Source organism: Amaranthus tricolor, chromosome 13, assembly GCF_026212465.1.
Source record: "Amaranthus tricolor cultivar Red isolate AtriRed21 chromosome 13, ASM2621246v1, whole genome shotgun sequence".
NCBI classification, from domain to species: Eukaryota; Viridiplantae; Streptophyta; class Magnoliopsida; order Caryophyllales; family Amaranthaceae; genus Amaranthus; species Amaranthus tricolor.
Window position 1 is genome coordinate 19172785 of NC_080059.1, and position 18459 is coordinate 19191243.

At 31.7% G+C, this 18459-nt stretch overlaps 1 protein-coding gene and 1 long non-coding RNA gene across 3 annotated transcripts in view; one reads left to right on the top strand and one right to left on the bottom strand.

Annotated features, from left to right (window-relative positions):
* The first annotated feature begins 9012 nt into the window (after window positions 1-9012).
* The window catches only part of LOC130798959 (uncharacterized), a 60277-nt gene continuing 50830 nt past the window's right edge, over window positions 9013-18459 (top strand). For both annotated transcript variants that reach the window (XM_057662049.1, XM_057662050.1), the window contains exons 1-3: window positions 9013-9176; window positions 10202-10314; window positions 10836-10910. In XM_057662049.1, coding sequence (XP_057518032.1) covers window positions 9110-9176; window positions 10202-10314; window positions 10836-10910 — 255 coding nt within the window. In that variant the 5' untranslated portion in view covers window positions 9013-9109. The remainder of the gene's footprint in view (window positions 9177-10201; window positions 10315-10835; window positions 10911-18459) is intronic.
* Window positions 11006-18319, bottom strand: LOC130798960 (uncharacterized). Its single transcript, XR_009039157.1, has 3 exons — window positions 18057-18319; window positions 17846-17926; window positions 11006-15702 (listed from the first exon to the last, which is right to left on the bottom strand). It is a non-coding gene; the product is annotated as an uncharacterized LOC130798960 (long non-coding RNA).

Genomic DNA, 18459 nt, shown 5'->3' on the forward strand with positions numbered 1-18459 from the left:
TGATTTAAGAAACTAAGGATGCAAAGAAAATTGGTTTGAAGCTATGTGATAAAAACATCTAGGCTGTCGAGAATCCCCTAAATTCTCGTATGATCAAATTTCAATCAGTGTCAATAAAATGTCGGATTAATTACGTGATTAAATAAGATCTTGTTAATCTCAAACACTCCATCTGTTGATTAACTATTAGATTTAGACCCTATTAATTCAATTCTCAAACGCTAGTTTTTTATTGAACGAATTAATAAGAATTTTACCAAAATTTACCCTAAAGCAAAATTATAATCTCATACGCTAGTTCTATTGATTAGTTCAACAAAACATATTTAATTTAGGGTTATTAGCACAATTCAATCACTTTAATCCTAATTTTATGGACACTTTCAATGATCAAATCATACTCGAATTATAGGTTCAAACACTAACCCAAGAAAATAGATCTACTCATTATTCATGATAAAAGTAATAAATAAAAACTCTAGAATGAAACTAAGCATGATAAAAAATGATAATAATGATAATAATACTTATACTGGCAAGAAAAACCATAATTAAAATGTGAGAGACAAAATTAAGGATCTAAGAGACAAAAAAATGAAGAATAATACTACTTGTATTAAATGACAGTTTTTAGGAAAACCAATTAAAGTTTGACAAGGAAAGATTAAACTAATAAAAATTTGATAAAAAAATTAAACTAATATTAAGAAAATAAATTAAAGATAAGAAATTAAAAGCTTACAAGAATTTAAAATGGTGTTCTATGGAGAAGGATGAAGGAAAAACAAGAACAAAAAGAGGAACCAAAGAAGGAACCCTCATAGAGAATTTTGTTTTCTTATTTATATTAATAGGGAATTAACCCTAAAAACTTAATTAAAATAAAGATAAAATTAAATAATACAAAACTAATGTAATGATCAAAAAAATTTTCACGGAAATCCAGAAGCAAAAGCCTACTCAGCTAGGGATGGGCATTTAAGGGTCTGGGTAAAGTCTAGACCCTACCCAGACCCTGACTCGGACCCGGACCCAGACCCAGACCCGAACCCTAACTTTAGGGTAGGGTCCAGAACCGAACCCTAATTTTAAGGGTCTCGGACCCTTAGGGTTTAGACCCGTACCCTAAAAAACTTGTTTTATTAAGTAGGATTTAAGGGTATGAAAAATCGACCCTAATATGGACCCTTACCAAATCTAAACCCTTATCAGGCACTCAAGGTCTAGGTTCCTAAAATTCATATGAAATTACTTTATATTTTCTAAATCAGTAATAATTTAAAAACCAAACTTATACAAAATAACATAGTTTACCATCATGGCATAAATTACTCAAACAATACAAACATTAAAACAACATTAGAAGATAAAATAAAAATCTTACTTTGTTAAGTCCTAAGAAAAATAGCCATAATTAGAAATAATGCATTCAAATTGAACAAAATAGTCTTAGCTCCACAAAATGAATATAATAGATAACCACTATAAACATTAGTATGTAGTAATGTACAATTTAACATAATTTAAAAATAATAATAATAATAAAAAAATTAGAAAAAAAATATATTTATAGAAGCAACGTTACATTAAAATAAAATAAGTGGGAAAACCAATCGAAAAAGGGTCTTAAGGGTCCAAGGGTCGGATCCGGGTCTATCCGAATTCGAACCCTTAAAATATTTTTAGACTCGGACCCTAAAGGTCCAGAAAAAATAGACCCTTACCCTTAAAAATGGGTAGAGTCCAATAGGGTCCGGATAGGGTCTTGGACCCTTGCCATCTCCATACTCGACGGTCATTTCCATGCCCAGAAAAGTTGAGTTGGCTTTTTGGCTGACAATTACAGCAAACTTCAAATAATCGTCATTTCTTAATCGACTGTCGGAATTGGGCATATAATATGCTGTTGGAAAGCTTTTGCAGTCTAGTTTTCAATGCTGCAAACCTTGTATTAATACAATATTCCCATAAAAAGGCAATCAAAATAGTGAACATGTATTAAATTTCACCTCAAAACTTTTGCAATATAAACACTTTTCTACTCTTTTGCTCAACTTCTTTACAAAACATCTTCAACCAAGCTAAAATTTTTTTAGTAAACTTTGTCATCCTTAAATCATAAGAATTATGCTTCAAACAATCAAAACCACTCAGAATCAATATGAATAACCAAAATAGGTAAAGTAACATACATCCTTAAAAAAACACGAAATTATCAACAAAGACGATATAAAATGATATAAATAAGTGCAAATAATTGCACTTATCAAAGAGAGTCAGATTAGAAATTTAATTATCCCTCAAATCTTAGAATACTTTTGAAAGTATTTGGTTGTTATAATTTTGTGAGATTGAGATTAGTCTTTTATTACAGGGAATTTGTAGATCGTCATTCAAGCGGAAGAACGTGGTGAGAAAAGATAGAGAGATTTTTTAGTGGTCTAGGTTCCATTAATAGTTGAACCTCGATAACAAATCACTTGTCCTGTCTACACTTTATTTACACCCTTGTCTTAGATTTATTATTTGACCTAAAAACAATTTCCTGAAAACAGTTTGAAGCGTCTCAAAAGCTCTTGAGCTATCTTTCAAGGAAAAAATTTAATCAGACATACTCTATTAACCAGTGGCAGATCCAAAACTCAAAAGCATGGGTAGCATTAACATTTTGAAGCAAATTAGTAACAAATTTTGGCAGAGTTTTATTTGTAAAATTAATAACCTAAAAATTTTTCATTACTCAAAATTGACCTGTAAGTAAAATATCACAATAATAATAGCATGTCAATGCCACTATAAAATAAAAATGGTGATATATGTCATCCACACCGCATCCTACAAAGTTATAAGTTACAAGTTATAATAAGATCAAAGAAAAATTATATGCGAGTATAATCTTGTTTGAATCTTCTAATCGCATATTTTTATAAAATTAACTTTTTATAATTTTTAGATGTGCATATTTCAATATATAAATGATTTAAATAACATACTGGATGTCATATATAAGTGATTTGAATAACATACTGGATAGCGTAAAAAATCAAATGTAGTAAGTATAATGAAACGGAGGAAGTATAAGGTAACAAAAAAATATGTTTTTAAAAAAACATGGGTAGTCTATGTTATCCATTGTTATAATGTTGATCCGCCTACGCTATTAATCCTCCCCATATCCTATCAACCTCTAGTTTTCCTTGAGTAACCAAATTAATTCAACACTTTAGTGATGGCCTTCACAAGCCTTTTTTGATAGTAGTGTTTGAATGATTTGTTGTTTTTTTCCTCACTAAGTGTTGGTTGTGGCTGTTGAATTGCATTTATAAGTTCCTCTATTGGAGATGATGATGAAGAAAGTGCTGACATGTTTTCATTCTAGAATAACAAGCCCCATCAATATTCTCTTTTTTACTCTATGATATTTTAATTGTTGCCTTTTAAACTAATACTTCTAATTTTCTGAGATGAATACTTCTGTTTTCAGATTGAATAATGATGTGTAATTATATTCACTACAAAAAACAATTTAATTTGGAGACAAAATGAAAATCTGATGAAAGAGGTTTAGCTACAAATTTAGCGGCAAAACGTATTGTCACATGCTGGCGACAAAACATTTAGTTCTCCAAATGTAGTATTTTTTTTGCGAAAGGTATGTTTTATAATTTTATTGTGATTATATTTATTTACTTAATTTATCTATTTATGATTATTTTATTTATGTAATTTTTTTAAGGTACTTGAATAAAATTCTATTTTTTGTGTTATTTGTTTCATAAATGTATGATTATTATATGTTATGTTTTTGATTTTGATATGTAAATTTATGTTGTATTTTTGGTTTCGAAATGTAAATTTATAGTTGTTTATATGTTATGGTTTTTATAAATATAGTTTTAAAAATATTAGATTGTGTTTCAAAATCTAATATAGGTTTACGCAATGATGAATGATAATAATTATTATTTGTATAATAGAAATTGAATGTACCAAAGAGAATTTGACGACGAGGCATTTAATTTAGAATTCATAAGGGGTTTGGAAGAATTTTTAAAATTTGCAATTTCAAAAAGTCGTTCATCGAAAATTAGATGTCCTTGTGGTATATGCAAAAATATTGTTTTTAAAACACCAAATGATGTGAGGGATCATTTGTTATGGAAAGGATTTGTGGAAGATTATTACGATAGGAGATATAATTATGGTATCTCCGCTAGTGAAAGTAGTAGTGCCAATTATGCGTTTGTCCTATAAGAAGTACATATTCCTTCTCTCACGCTTAACCTTGAGAAATATAATTACGTTTGTATGGCATATAATGCTGCTGTGAGTAAATTTTCGGACACGTACCAAAACTTCTTTTCACAAAATGAGTACAGTGACGTGGTGGAACAGTTGTCTAATGATTTAATTCCTGAAGAGTTGAACCATGAGGCTAAAAATGTTTTTAAAATGCTAAGTGCTGCAAACAATTCGTTGTATGATGGGTGCGAAAATTACTCTCAGATGTCAATTATAGGGAGAATGATGAATCTAAAGACAAATTATAATTGTTCAGGGTGGATATACGACGATATATGCACTTTGATGCGAGAGGCTTGACCCCAATCTAACTCCATGACATCTAGTTTTTACGACATAAAGAAGCAAATAGTGAGGATTGGGTTGCCATCAAAGAGGATTTATAGTTCCATTAATGGGTATATGATCTGCTAGGGTCATACTACAAATGCCAGACGTTATCGTACATGTTCGACAACAAGGTGAGTCAGAGACGATGTTGGAAATAGACAAATTTTGAGGAAACAATTTATATATCTTCCGATAGGTCAACGATTACAATAGTTGTATGCGTCTTGAGTTACTACCGGTGAAATGAGATGGCACGCTGAGGACCACATAGAAGAGGGTGAAATGTGTCACCCGTCAGACTCAGAGGCATGGTTACATTTTAACGCAACACATCTATATTTTTCCGTTCAGATAGAAATGTTAGGCTCGGTTTGTGTACAGACGGATTCACCACTTTTGAAAGCTTGGGAAGGCAATATTCATCGTGGCTAGTGATTTTGACACCTTAAAATCTCCTTCTGTGGATGTGCATGAAGACACCATACATGTTCTTAATAGTCAATTACTCCATAGCGTAACAATCCAAAGCTGAACATCGACATTACGTGGACAATCAGTGACTTTTCGGAAAATTTAATGTTATCCAGATAGAGTACCCACAGTAAAATGAATGTCCACATTGCATGTCTGATTTAAAGGCTTTTTATTTGAGAAATAGTAGAAAGATGTATTGGTTTGACAATGTTTTTGCCTGATCGTCACCCGTTCAAAAGGGACAGGGTTTATTTCATAGTGGGGGTTCAAGAGGAGGATCATACCCCACATACTCGCACCGATGTTGAGTTGTGGAACTTCACATGTATGGAATAAAGAAAGTGTATGAGGATGGTGCACGCGAATATAACGACTATTAATGGTCAATAGAGTGGAGGGTGGAATAACAGAAGTGTGTTTTGGGACTTACCTTACTAGGAAGCTAATATGATCAGGCACTGTCTTGATGTGATGCACATTGAAAAGAACATTTTCGATTATATATTTAATACGGTGATGTGTGTTGAAAAGGGTACCAAGGATCATATTAGTGCACGTAAAGACTTACAAGACCTTAGCATTAGAAGTGCGTTGCATCCAGTGGGAAACGAAATCCCGATAGCGTTATATACCCTGGATGATAGACATGTTTATGCTCTACTTGAGTGGCTCAAGACATTAAGGTTACCAAATGGTTGTGTCCGACCTAGCAAGGAACATTGACATGACCAAACATTCAATATTCGCAATAAAAATCCACGATTATCACGTTTTCATGCAACGCTTTATTCCAATTGTTTTTTAGGATGACCAAAGGAGTATGCGACATAGATGGCCAGCGCGTCCTAATCATCGAATACGATAAATACATGAAGTAAGTTGAAATTAAATTAGTAGTTTTATAGGTTATATTTGATTTTAGTCTAATTTTCATTCATTTTTTTAGGAGCACTATCGCAAACTAGAAGTGGAAGCAATAAGAATGGGCGAAGAACCTGATCACTCTAAAATTTATGTAGAGGCGATCATGGAGGTAAATAAAAAAAATAAGCCTTTGTTTCTTGGGTATTATGGTTTCGGGCCCGCCAATAAATACTACTACCTCAATATATTTGAGAACCGATTCACCCCTCGAGAAGAGCACACTCCTCAAGATGAAACGAGGGCTCATATTTCTGAGCTTCAACGGTATAAGCATGAATTTCGCGTATTCATGCAAGGTCAACTTGACAAGAACAACCCTACTCAAGAAGATATAAGAGAAAGCAGTAATGCAGGCGTGGATCAGGAATAGGTGGTCGTCAAGGTTGGGGCGGTGATATGGGAAGTAGCCAAGGTGCATCTGGTGGTTCTCAGGGATTGCATAATACCCGCGGTGGTGATAGTCGCTATAGTCGTGGTTATTATTCTTAAGCTTTGTATTTTTACATTTTTTATTGTATATAGAATAATGTAAATAATTTGTCAATATATATTTGCTTCTAATTAAAATTTAATTTAATCATTAAATTTCATTTTATTCACTTTTGTTGTGTATATGGTTTTTTTTATATATTATTTAAAAAACTGAATATTTGCTATTATTGTTAAATAATAATATTAATATTTACTATTATTATTTGTTAATAATGACAAATGTTTAATTTTTTTATGACCTGGACATCATTTTAGTGACGAAAAAGGAGACAAGTTTCACGTTTTGTTGCTAAGCTAGCGACAAAAAAGGCGACAAAAAGCTTTATTAGCGACAAAGTTTTTAACGACAAAGCGTTTTGTCGCCTATTTTGTCGCTAAACGCTTTTTGTGACAAAATAAGCGACAAAGCCCCTTTGTCGCTAAAGGTTTCCTATTTGCTGTGATTGATAGTCTCAAGCTAATGCAAATGGACATCATCTAAAAGAGTCCCGCCCAAGGCGGGGTCTAGAGATGGTGGGCTCTGGGGAGGGTGGGAAAAACGAAAAACCAATACCCTCATCACGAGGAGGTCACGATCAAGAGGATCCCTCAACTTGAGTATCACCTGTCATATGAGTTCCGACAAAATGAAAAGCCTGCAAAAGAAACAAAAAAACAAAATATATAAAAACACGCAAATAAACAAACACAACACCAAAACTAACCAAACTACAAGAGGACAAAACCTACTAAGACAATACTCAAAAAACAGACAACAAGAAAACTAATGAGACTCAAACATAGATTCGACGTCTCCAACTGCTCCTATTCCAAGTCAAGTCCTCTAAAAGGTGCAACTCACGCAAATCCTTTCAAATTTGTGTCTCCTACATTTCTTATGTCTTTCTTGATCTCTTTTACCATCAATTGTGCCTTTTCCCTCCATTTTTTATGGATGCAAAAGAGATATGAATATGTGACTTTTTCCTCCAATTTTATTAAAAAAAGGAGGAATATGATTATATCTAATTTTTTTTCATATATTGAGGGATAGTGATATTTGTTGACCTTATTAATTTATTGTGAATCAATGGTTGCTAAGATGATATATTACAATGTTGGCATCATTCTTCATGAACTCATGCGGTCATGCCTGCTAGGATGAGATCATCAACTGATGGCTTGAATAGTTTAGGATTTTTATTTATTTTTATAGATATTTAACAGAAATTTTAGAGGGAATAATTAAATACCTTAGTTTATTGTAACGGAATATGAATAACAAAATTAGATTATTTTTCTATATTTTTTTTTTAATTTTATTTTCTTCTTGTGGACTCTACATATTTTCCACTTTAAACTAAAGCAAATGTAAAATAATTTTACAATTTACCTTATGATCATTATTTCAATTACAAAGATTTTATTTTACTTACTTTCCGTGAACATTCCTACTCTGATATCATAATAAAGTGAGGAAAACAAGCCAAGAAATAGGAATACCAAGAGCAAAATAAAAGGTATTACTATTTTATTAATTCAGTATTTTCGCTAGAAATGAAAGAATTCATATTACATAAGATCGAAGAAGCCTATAAATATACAATTCATAAAGAAGAAATGTAAGAGAAAAAAATAAAAAGTTTAAACAAAGGATAAGGGGAAAGCCAAAACCAAAGCATGATGTAATAGCAAGCCGCGTGATGTTCCTCATTATTACATTATATGTGTGGTTCACAAATACAATTAATTTTTCACCATTATCTTATCATTACTTCAATTTCTTATTGTGAACACTTTTTGTATGAACTTTTTTAAAGAAAGATGGAAGTATGATTCATGATTATATTCATTTTAGGCATTTACATACACATCGAGAAAGAATTTTTTATTTTTCTTTTGTATATTTGAAATAATAGAAGTACTATTTTACATATTTGATTAAATAGGAACAAATTACAAAAATGGAACAAAAAAAACCACACACGCTTACAAAACAAAACAAAAAAGGACGAAGTAGGAACTTGATTTCCCCAATTTCAAGAGATAAATTTGCAAATTACCAAAACTTAGCTTGGTTTTTATTATCACATCACATATATTAAATGAGTCGGTGGCGACCATTTTGATCCATATATTTTTTTTTACACCGTTTATCTCTTACTCTTAATTTAACTTATAAGTTAAAATATAGTCAAGTCAAATCTTGTTTGATTCGTCTCAATGCAAGGATTATTTATATCAACTTTCTAGAATTTTTAATTATACACAATTAGAGATATTAAAGATTAAGAACATTGGCTAATATAAAGCAAATAAAAAATTTATGATGAATAAAAAAAAGTATTGTATAATAACTACTATAATTTTAAAGTAATTACTTAAAATAATAGACCTCATAAAAAATAAATTGTTTTATTATAAAAAGAAAAGAAAAAGAAGCACGACTATTCAAAGTCTATCAATAATCAATTTCGTATCATTCAACCAATAGAAAAGTGCCACATCGCCTGGAACACGAACACACAACTTTAAGCTCAAACTTTATTTAAACAGTTGCAGTCAGTCATTTGATTCTTTGCAAATCAATTAAGAAAGAAAGATTTTAATGCCTACTCCTACTATTCTTCCTCCTATTCAACTATGGACTGCTGCCGTGCGATTCATCAACTTAGGTTTTTTTCTTTTTCCGCTTTTTAATTTTTATTTTTTTACTTTTTTATTTTGAAATACTCATTAAATTACGGTTATTGATATAAGTAATCGTTCAAACTTATTTCATATATTGCTACTAATGTGTAAGAAAAAACGTAATCAAATGAGAGCTCGTTTGAATCGTTTAATAACAAACTTTAATAATATTAACTTTTTATAATTTTTATATTAATATAGCTCAATATATAGATAATCAAAATAACAAATTAAATTATATAAAAACTAAATTATAGTAAATATAATAAAATAGAGGAAAAAAATTAATATAAATAAATACTTTAAGATTTTAATAATAATCTAAATTTTTACTTTGAGTTGATATCTTAAATGTATACCGTATGATTTGTCCGTATTTTTAAGAGAAAAAAAAACCTCCACTCAGACGGGATACTGAGAGTGTCTTTTACCTTTATTAATCTACGTAAATGTTAAAATTACTATTTCAGCTGCTGATTATAAAGTACTAGTACATTTGATCAATTGTTTTAGCTTTGTTAATGATGATCTTAAGGAATTAATGTTATTAAATATTTCATTTCAAATTAAAGGTAAATATAATTTAAATACCATCAAAAAAAATAATTTAATTAAAATTTAAATTGATTTTTAAGACTTTATAATATATGATTTTTCATTCACAATCTTTATCTTTTGTTATTTTTATTTTTCAATATATTTATTCGGCTCTTTTGAAATTTTTTATCTATTTGACTTTTGTATTAAGTTTATTTGTGACCCAAATAAAATTACTCTTTACACAATATTCATCGATCACAACTCATTTTAAGTTGATTTCATACTTTTTGTAATTTGGTACAATTCATCTTATATGATATTGTCTATTATGAGACGAAGTATTATAATTAATCTATTTTCTAGTTGATAATTGTGATTGTTGATTTTTCTATGAAAATCATTAGTCTAGCTACTAATAAATTTATCATCTAATCTAATGAGATACTGATTATAATATTAAAAATAATAGGTAGAATATTATCAACGACGTTGATAATATGGCAGTTGCTAATAATGGTAACAGGAAGCAAGTATCCTGTTGTTGTTGTTCTTACTGGCAGCATGGAACCCGGTATTCGAAGGGTAGTCCTCTATCCGTTTTTTCTTCCTTTTTTCATATATATATATATATATATATATATATATATATATATATATATATATATATATATACACACATTATATTTGTTGTTTTATTATTTTATTTTTGATTTTTAAATACACCCTCCTATTCACCACAAGTGTTCCATTTAATTTTTGGGTACTGTTCATCTCTTGCTCTTGATTTGCATTTTATTATAAATCTATAAGTTAAAATATAATCAAGTGTAATTTTGTTTAATTCGTCTCAATGCAAGGATTATTTATATCAACTTTTTATAATTTTTAATTATGTACTATTAAAGATATTAAGGATTGAATAAGTGTATTGAATAGAGTGTATAAAACAAATGAAACACTTGTGAATAGAATAAAGTATAATTATTAATTTTGGTTGAAGTTTAGAGTTTTACGGTAATTTAGTTTGTAAAAAATTGTATTTTTATAATGTGTGTTGTTAATTCAATGATGATGTCTAACTAAATTAATATTTTGTGACTTAGGGTGATATTTTATTCCTAAATACCATGAAGAAAAGTCCTATTCAACCAGGAGAGATTGTTGTTTTCAAGATTGAGGTTGGTTCTCCTATTCATGTTAAATAAAATTTTATTTGATCACCAAGTCATGACACTTAAAAGAAATATGATTAATTTTATTTGATCAACTCATAAGGTATATTTTTACGGGTTTTGAATCACATCCACTCTAATGGAAAAATTAGATGAATAGTGAGTGGGTATAAGTATGAAAAGTCTTATTTGTCATTAGTAGTGTGGAGTAAAATGGGCAAACGGGTGCAATATGTTTTTTCCTTTTCTCATATCTACCTAAAATTTTCATATCCACCACCAACTCGCTACCTATGTCGGGTAAAATATTCATACCCATGCTTGCCCAATTGGTTATGTAATAAAACACATCTCCGTCCACTATGGCCAACTCGGTATATACATCACTTTAAACCTGCCTCACATTCATTCCATACTTGCATTATATGTGCTGCACATAATCACAATTGTGTTGGAATAATGTTTTTCCCTTGGGTTTTCTTATTGACAAAATGAGTATATATTTTTAGGAAGATGGGCTATACAATGGCCCAATAAATTATAATAAATACTATACAACCCTAATACTCTCCTAAAGTTGAAACACGAAGATCACAAATACCCAACTTGCAAAGAAGGAATTGAAACTGAGGATAGCCCAACGCCTTGGTGAAATGTCTGCCAATTGTGTACCAATGAGAATATGAGAAGGACTTATAAGACCTTCTTGAATGGTGTCTCAAACAAAATGACAATCAACTTCAATATGTTTCGTGCGTTTATAAAATACTGAGTTTTGAGCAAGATAAAGAGCAAATCGACTATCACAATGCAACTTCATGGCTTTTGGATGATGCACCCATAAGCTCATAAGCAAACCCTTCAATCATTTAAGTTCACATGTTAGTGCAGCTATAGAACGGTACTCGGCTTCAGCATAGTATCTAGATACGGTAATTTTTTTCTTTGTCTTCCGTGAAATAGGCAATTGCTCAAGAAAGATTAACCACCCCATCTCAGAACGACGAGTAAGAGGGCATGCTGCCCAATCAGAAACACACCAACCAGAAAAAGACAAGTCACAATAGAGCTAAGAAGAATTTTTTGACACAAACAACCATTAAGGTAACAAACAACACGAATAGCAACATCCCAATGTCATGTCAAGTAGCATGAAGAAATTGAGACAACACATGCACTGAATATGCCAAATCAGGTCGAGTAAAAGACAAATAAATTAAACGACCAATCAACCGCCAATATTGCTGAACATTCTCAAGAAGAAGACTATTAGACTGCATAAGCCTATGGTTATGTTTCATCGGAACAAATGCATGTTTGGAACTAAGATTACCCGTTTTAGAAATGATGTCCAAAGCATATTTACGTTAGCATAAATAAATGCCCTCTGAATTTCTAGAAACTTCTATTCACAGAAAATAATTTAAGATCCCAAGATCTTTCATGTGAAAGCAAGAACACAAGTATTGTTTAAAATTTAGAAGAGTAGCGGAATTATTAACAAAAAAAATAAGATCATCCAAGTAGATAAGGACATTCAATTGAGTTGCACCCTTTTGATATGTAAAAAGAGAATAGTTGTAGTAAGACTGGCGAAACCCATACTCTCGATGAGAGTTGGCTAACTTGGCAAACCAACGTCGGGGTGCCTATTTGAGACCATATCAAGATTTTTGTAGATGACAAATCTTACAAGAATGACCACCTTGAAATCCCAGAGGCAAACTTATATACACATCTTCAAATAAATCACCATGCAAAAAGGCGTTGTGAACATCTATTTGGTGCAAGTCTTAATTTTTCGCAGCGACCATAGAAAGAAAAGCTCGAATTGTGGTCATCTTGGCCACTAGCGCAAACGTATCAGTGGAGTTTATGCCTGCAATCGGATGATTACCAAACATAACTAAGCGAGCTTTGAGACATTCAACGCTATCATCTAAGCTGTACTTTATGTTGTAGATTTACTGACTACCAAGAGCTTTCTTACTTGGAGGAAGAGTAGTAATAGACTAAGTACCATCTTCTTCTAAAGCTTGGATCTCTTTTTTCATAGCAGCTTGCCACCCCGGATCCTTCATAGCTTCTTTGAAAGACCGAGGCTCCAAGTTGCTAGATACTGCTGCAAGATATTTTTTATAGGCCATTGAAAAGCAATCACAATTAATATAGTGTGTTATAGGATATGATGTACCAGAGGACTAACCAGAACTAGGTAATGGAGAAGAAGGAGGACTAACTTTATGTATAGTGTTGGTGACATAACCTCATAGCTTTGTGGAAGGATACCAAATGTGTTTGCCTATTCCTTTATCATCAGAATCTAGAATAATAGGAGTGGCCACAACCTCATCCCTCAAAACACGATCAGAAGAAGCAGTAGTTTCCAAACCATCCAAAATAATGTCATTGTGGCCCAAATTATGCACTGGCACAGTAGCCAAATCTTCCGCCTGCATAATAGTAAACTCACCAGAAATCTCATCCGTATTATTGATCCTGGTTTCCCTAGAAGTTTCAATCACATCTGGCCCAACTAAAGGAGCAACAACCACTTCACTAGCTGTTGAACCAGGAACTGTAGATAACTCGATGTAGGGTGAACCAATGTATGCATCATGAGAAGATTCAATAATGTCATGATATGAAAGTTCTTCCAAGTTTGGGGCAACAATATGTGCAAGGGCAGTAGAAAAGGATGAGCAAATGGAAATTCATGCTCATACAAATGGACATCTCTAGAAACAAAGTAATCCCCCGTCTTAGGATCATATAATTTTCAACCCTTTTTACCTTGAGGGTACCCAACAAAAATACATTGCGCTACAATACAACGCACGTCATCAAATATTCCTACTAGAAATTTTTTCTCTCTATGAACGGTGATCGTGAGCATAACATAAGCACCCAATACAACGCATGTCATCAAAGGAAGGAGGCTTGCCAAATAAAATTTCATATGGAGCTTTAAAGTCAATCACGGAGGATGGAGTTCGACAAATAATATAACTAGCATCCAAAACACAATCACCCCAAAAATGTAGAGGTGAATAGCTTGAAAACGCAAAGCGCGGGCAACATTCAATATATGGCGATGCTTGCGTTCAACCCTCCCATTTTGTTGTGGTGTATCTACACATGAAGTTTAAAGTAAAATGCCATTGTCTGAAAAAAATTCACGCATACCATTGAACTTTGTACCATTATCACTACGAATCACTTTAACTTTGGCATTAAATTGCCTCTCAATCATAGAAAAGATTGACTTAAACATCGTAGTAATTTCTGTTTTGTCAAAAAGGAGATAAACCAAAACAACCCTAGAATAATCATCCACTAAAGTGAGAAAATAAGATGCGCCACAGGAAGGAGTATGATATTTTCCCAGTAAATCACAATGTATAATCTCAAACCGTGAAAGTAGCTCTACTTTCACCTGATAGGAAAGGGAGATCTAGAATGTTTTGCTTGATGACATTCATCACAAGTGTTATTAACAGTTGTAGGGAACTTTTAACAAAAAAGGGAAGGGATCGCACTACTTTATTCGAAGGATGCCTAAGTCGTTGATGCCAAAAATCAAAAGTACACTCAGTAATAGGCAATACACGTGTTTCAGGTATGTCCACGAAAGTAGTACAGTCTATCTCTTCGTTCACCTAGTCCAATCAAAGTCCTCAAGTGTTGGTCCTAAATGACACACAATGTATCAGTAAAAGTGAAAATACAACCAACATTTTAATAAGCTGTCAAAGAGGGCAGATAATACGCATTGTTAAGAATAACTTTGGTGCACAATTACACTTCACCCTGTACAGTGGAGAGAACTTGCTTGCCATCCGGAAGACCAATTGAACAATGGGTAAAATCACAAGCGTGAAGTAGTAAGACGATTTCCAATGACGTGATGAGATGCACCCGAATCAAGTAGCCAAGAGGTAGTGGACTCACTACATAAATAATCAGGATAATGTGAACTGCAAAAAGATCCCGGAGCTGAAGAAATATCCAAAATGTTATCAGAAGAACTAGGAGATTCGCGGTTGTTATTACTATGAGAATATATATTTTTCCACCACACAGGCAAACCATGTTTTGCCCAACAATAGTCCACATTATGTCCACCACGGTGATAATAAGTGCAATAGAAATTAGATTTTGAATTTGAAGCAACGCTTTAGGTGTTGTTAGTAAAGTTCATAGCAAAGAGTACTCATGAGTAATAATGGTGAAACAAAATGTTAATCAATCCCAAATCAGTATAATGATTAATCGAGCAATATAAAAAATGGGCAATGACCACAAATAGGTAAGAAAAACACAAGAATTGAAATCTAAAAAAAGGAGATACTGTAGCATAGAATATCAGGTAATAACAAATTGAATGCTCAACACCATATTAAGATCCAGGGACGAGGAAGGAGTGAATGAAAACTCTAAATCAGTTTTTCAAACCCAAAATTAAAAAAAATGGTTTAAAGTACGCACTATGCAAGGCTAGATCTCTGGTCTCGGGAATGAAAGATAAGTTTCATTACCAACTCTATCATGATCATATGCTGTCACTTGACAGCATTGCCATGGCCTGAATCCGCCCCTGTTAAGATCTTTCGTCCATCATAGACCGGAAAACAACATCTGAGTTCCTTTGTGTTCCAATCAATGAGAAACGAATAGCAAACCCACAAAAATACAAAAATAAGACAGAGAAGAATACCACTAATTGTTCTTGTTTGTCGGCTGAAGCTGTAAAAACCAAAAATGAATTTTGACTGTCGGCACCGGTGTCAAAGAGCGACTGTCAAAATAAAAATAATTGTGAAGAAAAATTAATTTAAGCCAGATACCATGTTTGAATAATGTTTTTCTCTTCGGTTTTCTTATTGACAAAAATGAGTATATATACAAGAACATCAATTTAAAAAGATGGGCTATACAATGGCCCAATAAAATATAATAATCACAATACAATTCTAATACAATTCCTTATAAATTTAATTGTAATCTAATTTTATATAAACCTTGCAACTTAATAAAATAAAATTAATATTCTTAAGTATTTGTCAATATTTTGTTAACTTTTTAATTAAAATATAAAACATTGATGTAAATAGTAATGCAATGTAGATATTGATTGATAAATTTGTAATTAGGCTTGTGCATATCAATACACGCAAAAAATCAAAGTTGATTGTATTCAAGCCCGACAATGAGGTTCCATTCTATAATGAATTGGACATAGATGGAGTAGCCCATCAAGCTTAAATGTTAGTCACCAACTCTCTAATGTTTTGATTTGGGTTCACATAAAAATTATTCTTCTAACATTCCCTCAAACATGTGAGCTTATTTTCTAATTAAGTGAGAATGTCATCCTTCTCGAACTTGTACGTTGTTTTTTAAATTCATGGAACACTTAGATTTATTGTTTTCTAGTTGATCAGAAATCATTCGTTTTGATACCACGAAAAATGTGTCATTTGGATTATACACAACAAGACCTGCACAAGACAAAAGTTGATTGCACACCGGCCTAATGAAGTTTCATTCAAAAACCAATCAGTTATAAGAGGAGTAACCCATCAAGTTTATATGTAGTCAATATTTCTCTAATTTTTTAATGTGGGATAACATGTGGGTTATGCTTCTAACAGATATGTCGCTGATGGGTAAGGGGCGGGCCAAGTGGGTATAGTGCAGGGCGAATGGATATGGAGCGGGGGCGAGTATATATAAGGCGGATAAGACGTCATATCCACCACCTATGCACTACCCATGATGGATTAGACTTTTTATAGTCGTATACACCTACGGTCCATCTAATTCATACCCATACATGCCCCAACTAGGTGGAATAAACGCGATTTGAAACCTATATAATTTTATACACTTGCCAACTCTAGGGGTATAAGGCCCATACCCACCCTCCCTAAACTCATAATATAATATTTTAAAATACTTTTATATATTATTTATTTAATTAGAAAAAAATTAAAGATAGAAAGTTTCTAAAATTGCCTAATTAAAGGTAGTTTGAGTTTTTGATCCATTGATAGAATCGTTTCAAGAGTATAGTAAATGGTATGTTGAATTTGATTTCATCTCATCACATTTCATGTTATATTTGGTAAATTAGAAATAATAGTGGTCTTCAACATATTTAATGTGAACATTGAGTAAATATGAGATTTGTATAAGTTCGATTAGTGGGTACAATTGTGATCCATGCGTACCTGGCTATAATGGGTCGGTATGTATTTGAATACATACTCAGGTTTGAGCATAGAAATTTCAGTCATCATGATTGGTAGTTGATAAATATGAAATCGTTTGGTGGATAAAAATATGAAGGAGAGGATATGCGCATCCGTTCACTATTTTAACATTCTGGCAGTTGTAAGTAGACTATATAAGAATTGGCTGGCAGAGTAAAATTTAACAATTTTTTTAAAGTTTTTGTGCAATTTTAAAAATTGTACTATTTTTCAAGTAAATTTGTTTCTTTAAACATTTAATATACACTATATAATTTAATATTGAGGTTTTCAATTAAAGAGGTTAAACATGTTAAACATGCTCAGAACTCCTCATTGAAAAACGTCGGTGATAGCAATTCCTAAAAAAAAATTTTCACAAAATAGCATCCTACTGTTAAACAATGAGTTACTGTAACATTATGAAAAAATAAATTTATTTTTCATTTATGTTGAGAAATTATAATTTTACCCCTAATCTTCTTCCTCCTCCATTCTTTCAAAAACTATTAACCATGCCAGCCTAAGTTAGTACTCTAAAAATTCCAGTATAAACTATAACTCGCCATACCCAGATGACCAAATTTCGTAAACTCCATCAAAAGCACTAATTGGATCATGATATGGAATAAAATTACTCTTAAAAACAAAAACGTAGAGAAAAAATAACAAAATTAAGCAACTAACCATCAATTTGCTTATACTCATACTTGACTGCACTCAAAACAATTTCATCAGCAGGAATCAATATTGTATTCTTCCCCATCCCTGAAATCAACAACAACAAACAAAACCCACTTCATCGTCAAATTGTACCCTAATTTTCAACTTTTCGTCAAATAATAGCAATTTGATAACCCAAAAAAACAAGTAAAATGTAAACTGATTACAACTTTACCTGAGTTAAAATGCTAAAAGAAATCCAAAGCAAAACCCTTTCGTATTAGAAGAAGGGAATTATTAAGACCCAGATCAGAATTTCTTACAAAAATAAATGGGTAATAAGATATTTAGCCAACCAACCTAGACTGCATGTTTGAATTTTATAAAATAACATTCTACTTCTGAAAAAGAAGAATAAGAATGGAGGAAGAAAAGAAGGGTAAAATGTAATTTCTCAACATAATGGAAAAACTAACGCTTTTCCTTCATAGTGTTAATGGAGGTTATTGTTTAACATTAGAGTGTTATTTAGTGGAAATTGTTTTAAGAATTGTTACTAGTAGTCTTTTTCGGTAGTTGGTGCCTACCATATAGAATATTTCTTAAGATTAAACTCTTAATCTAGTTCGCTTTAAGAA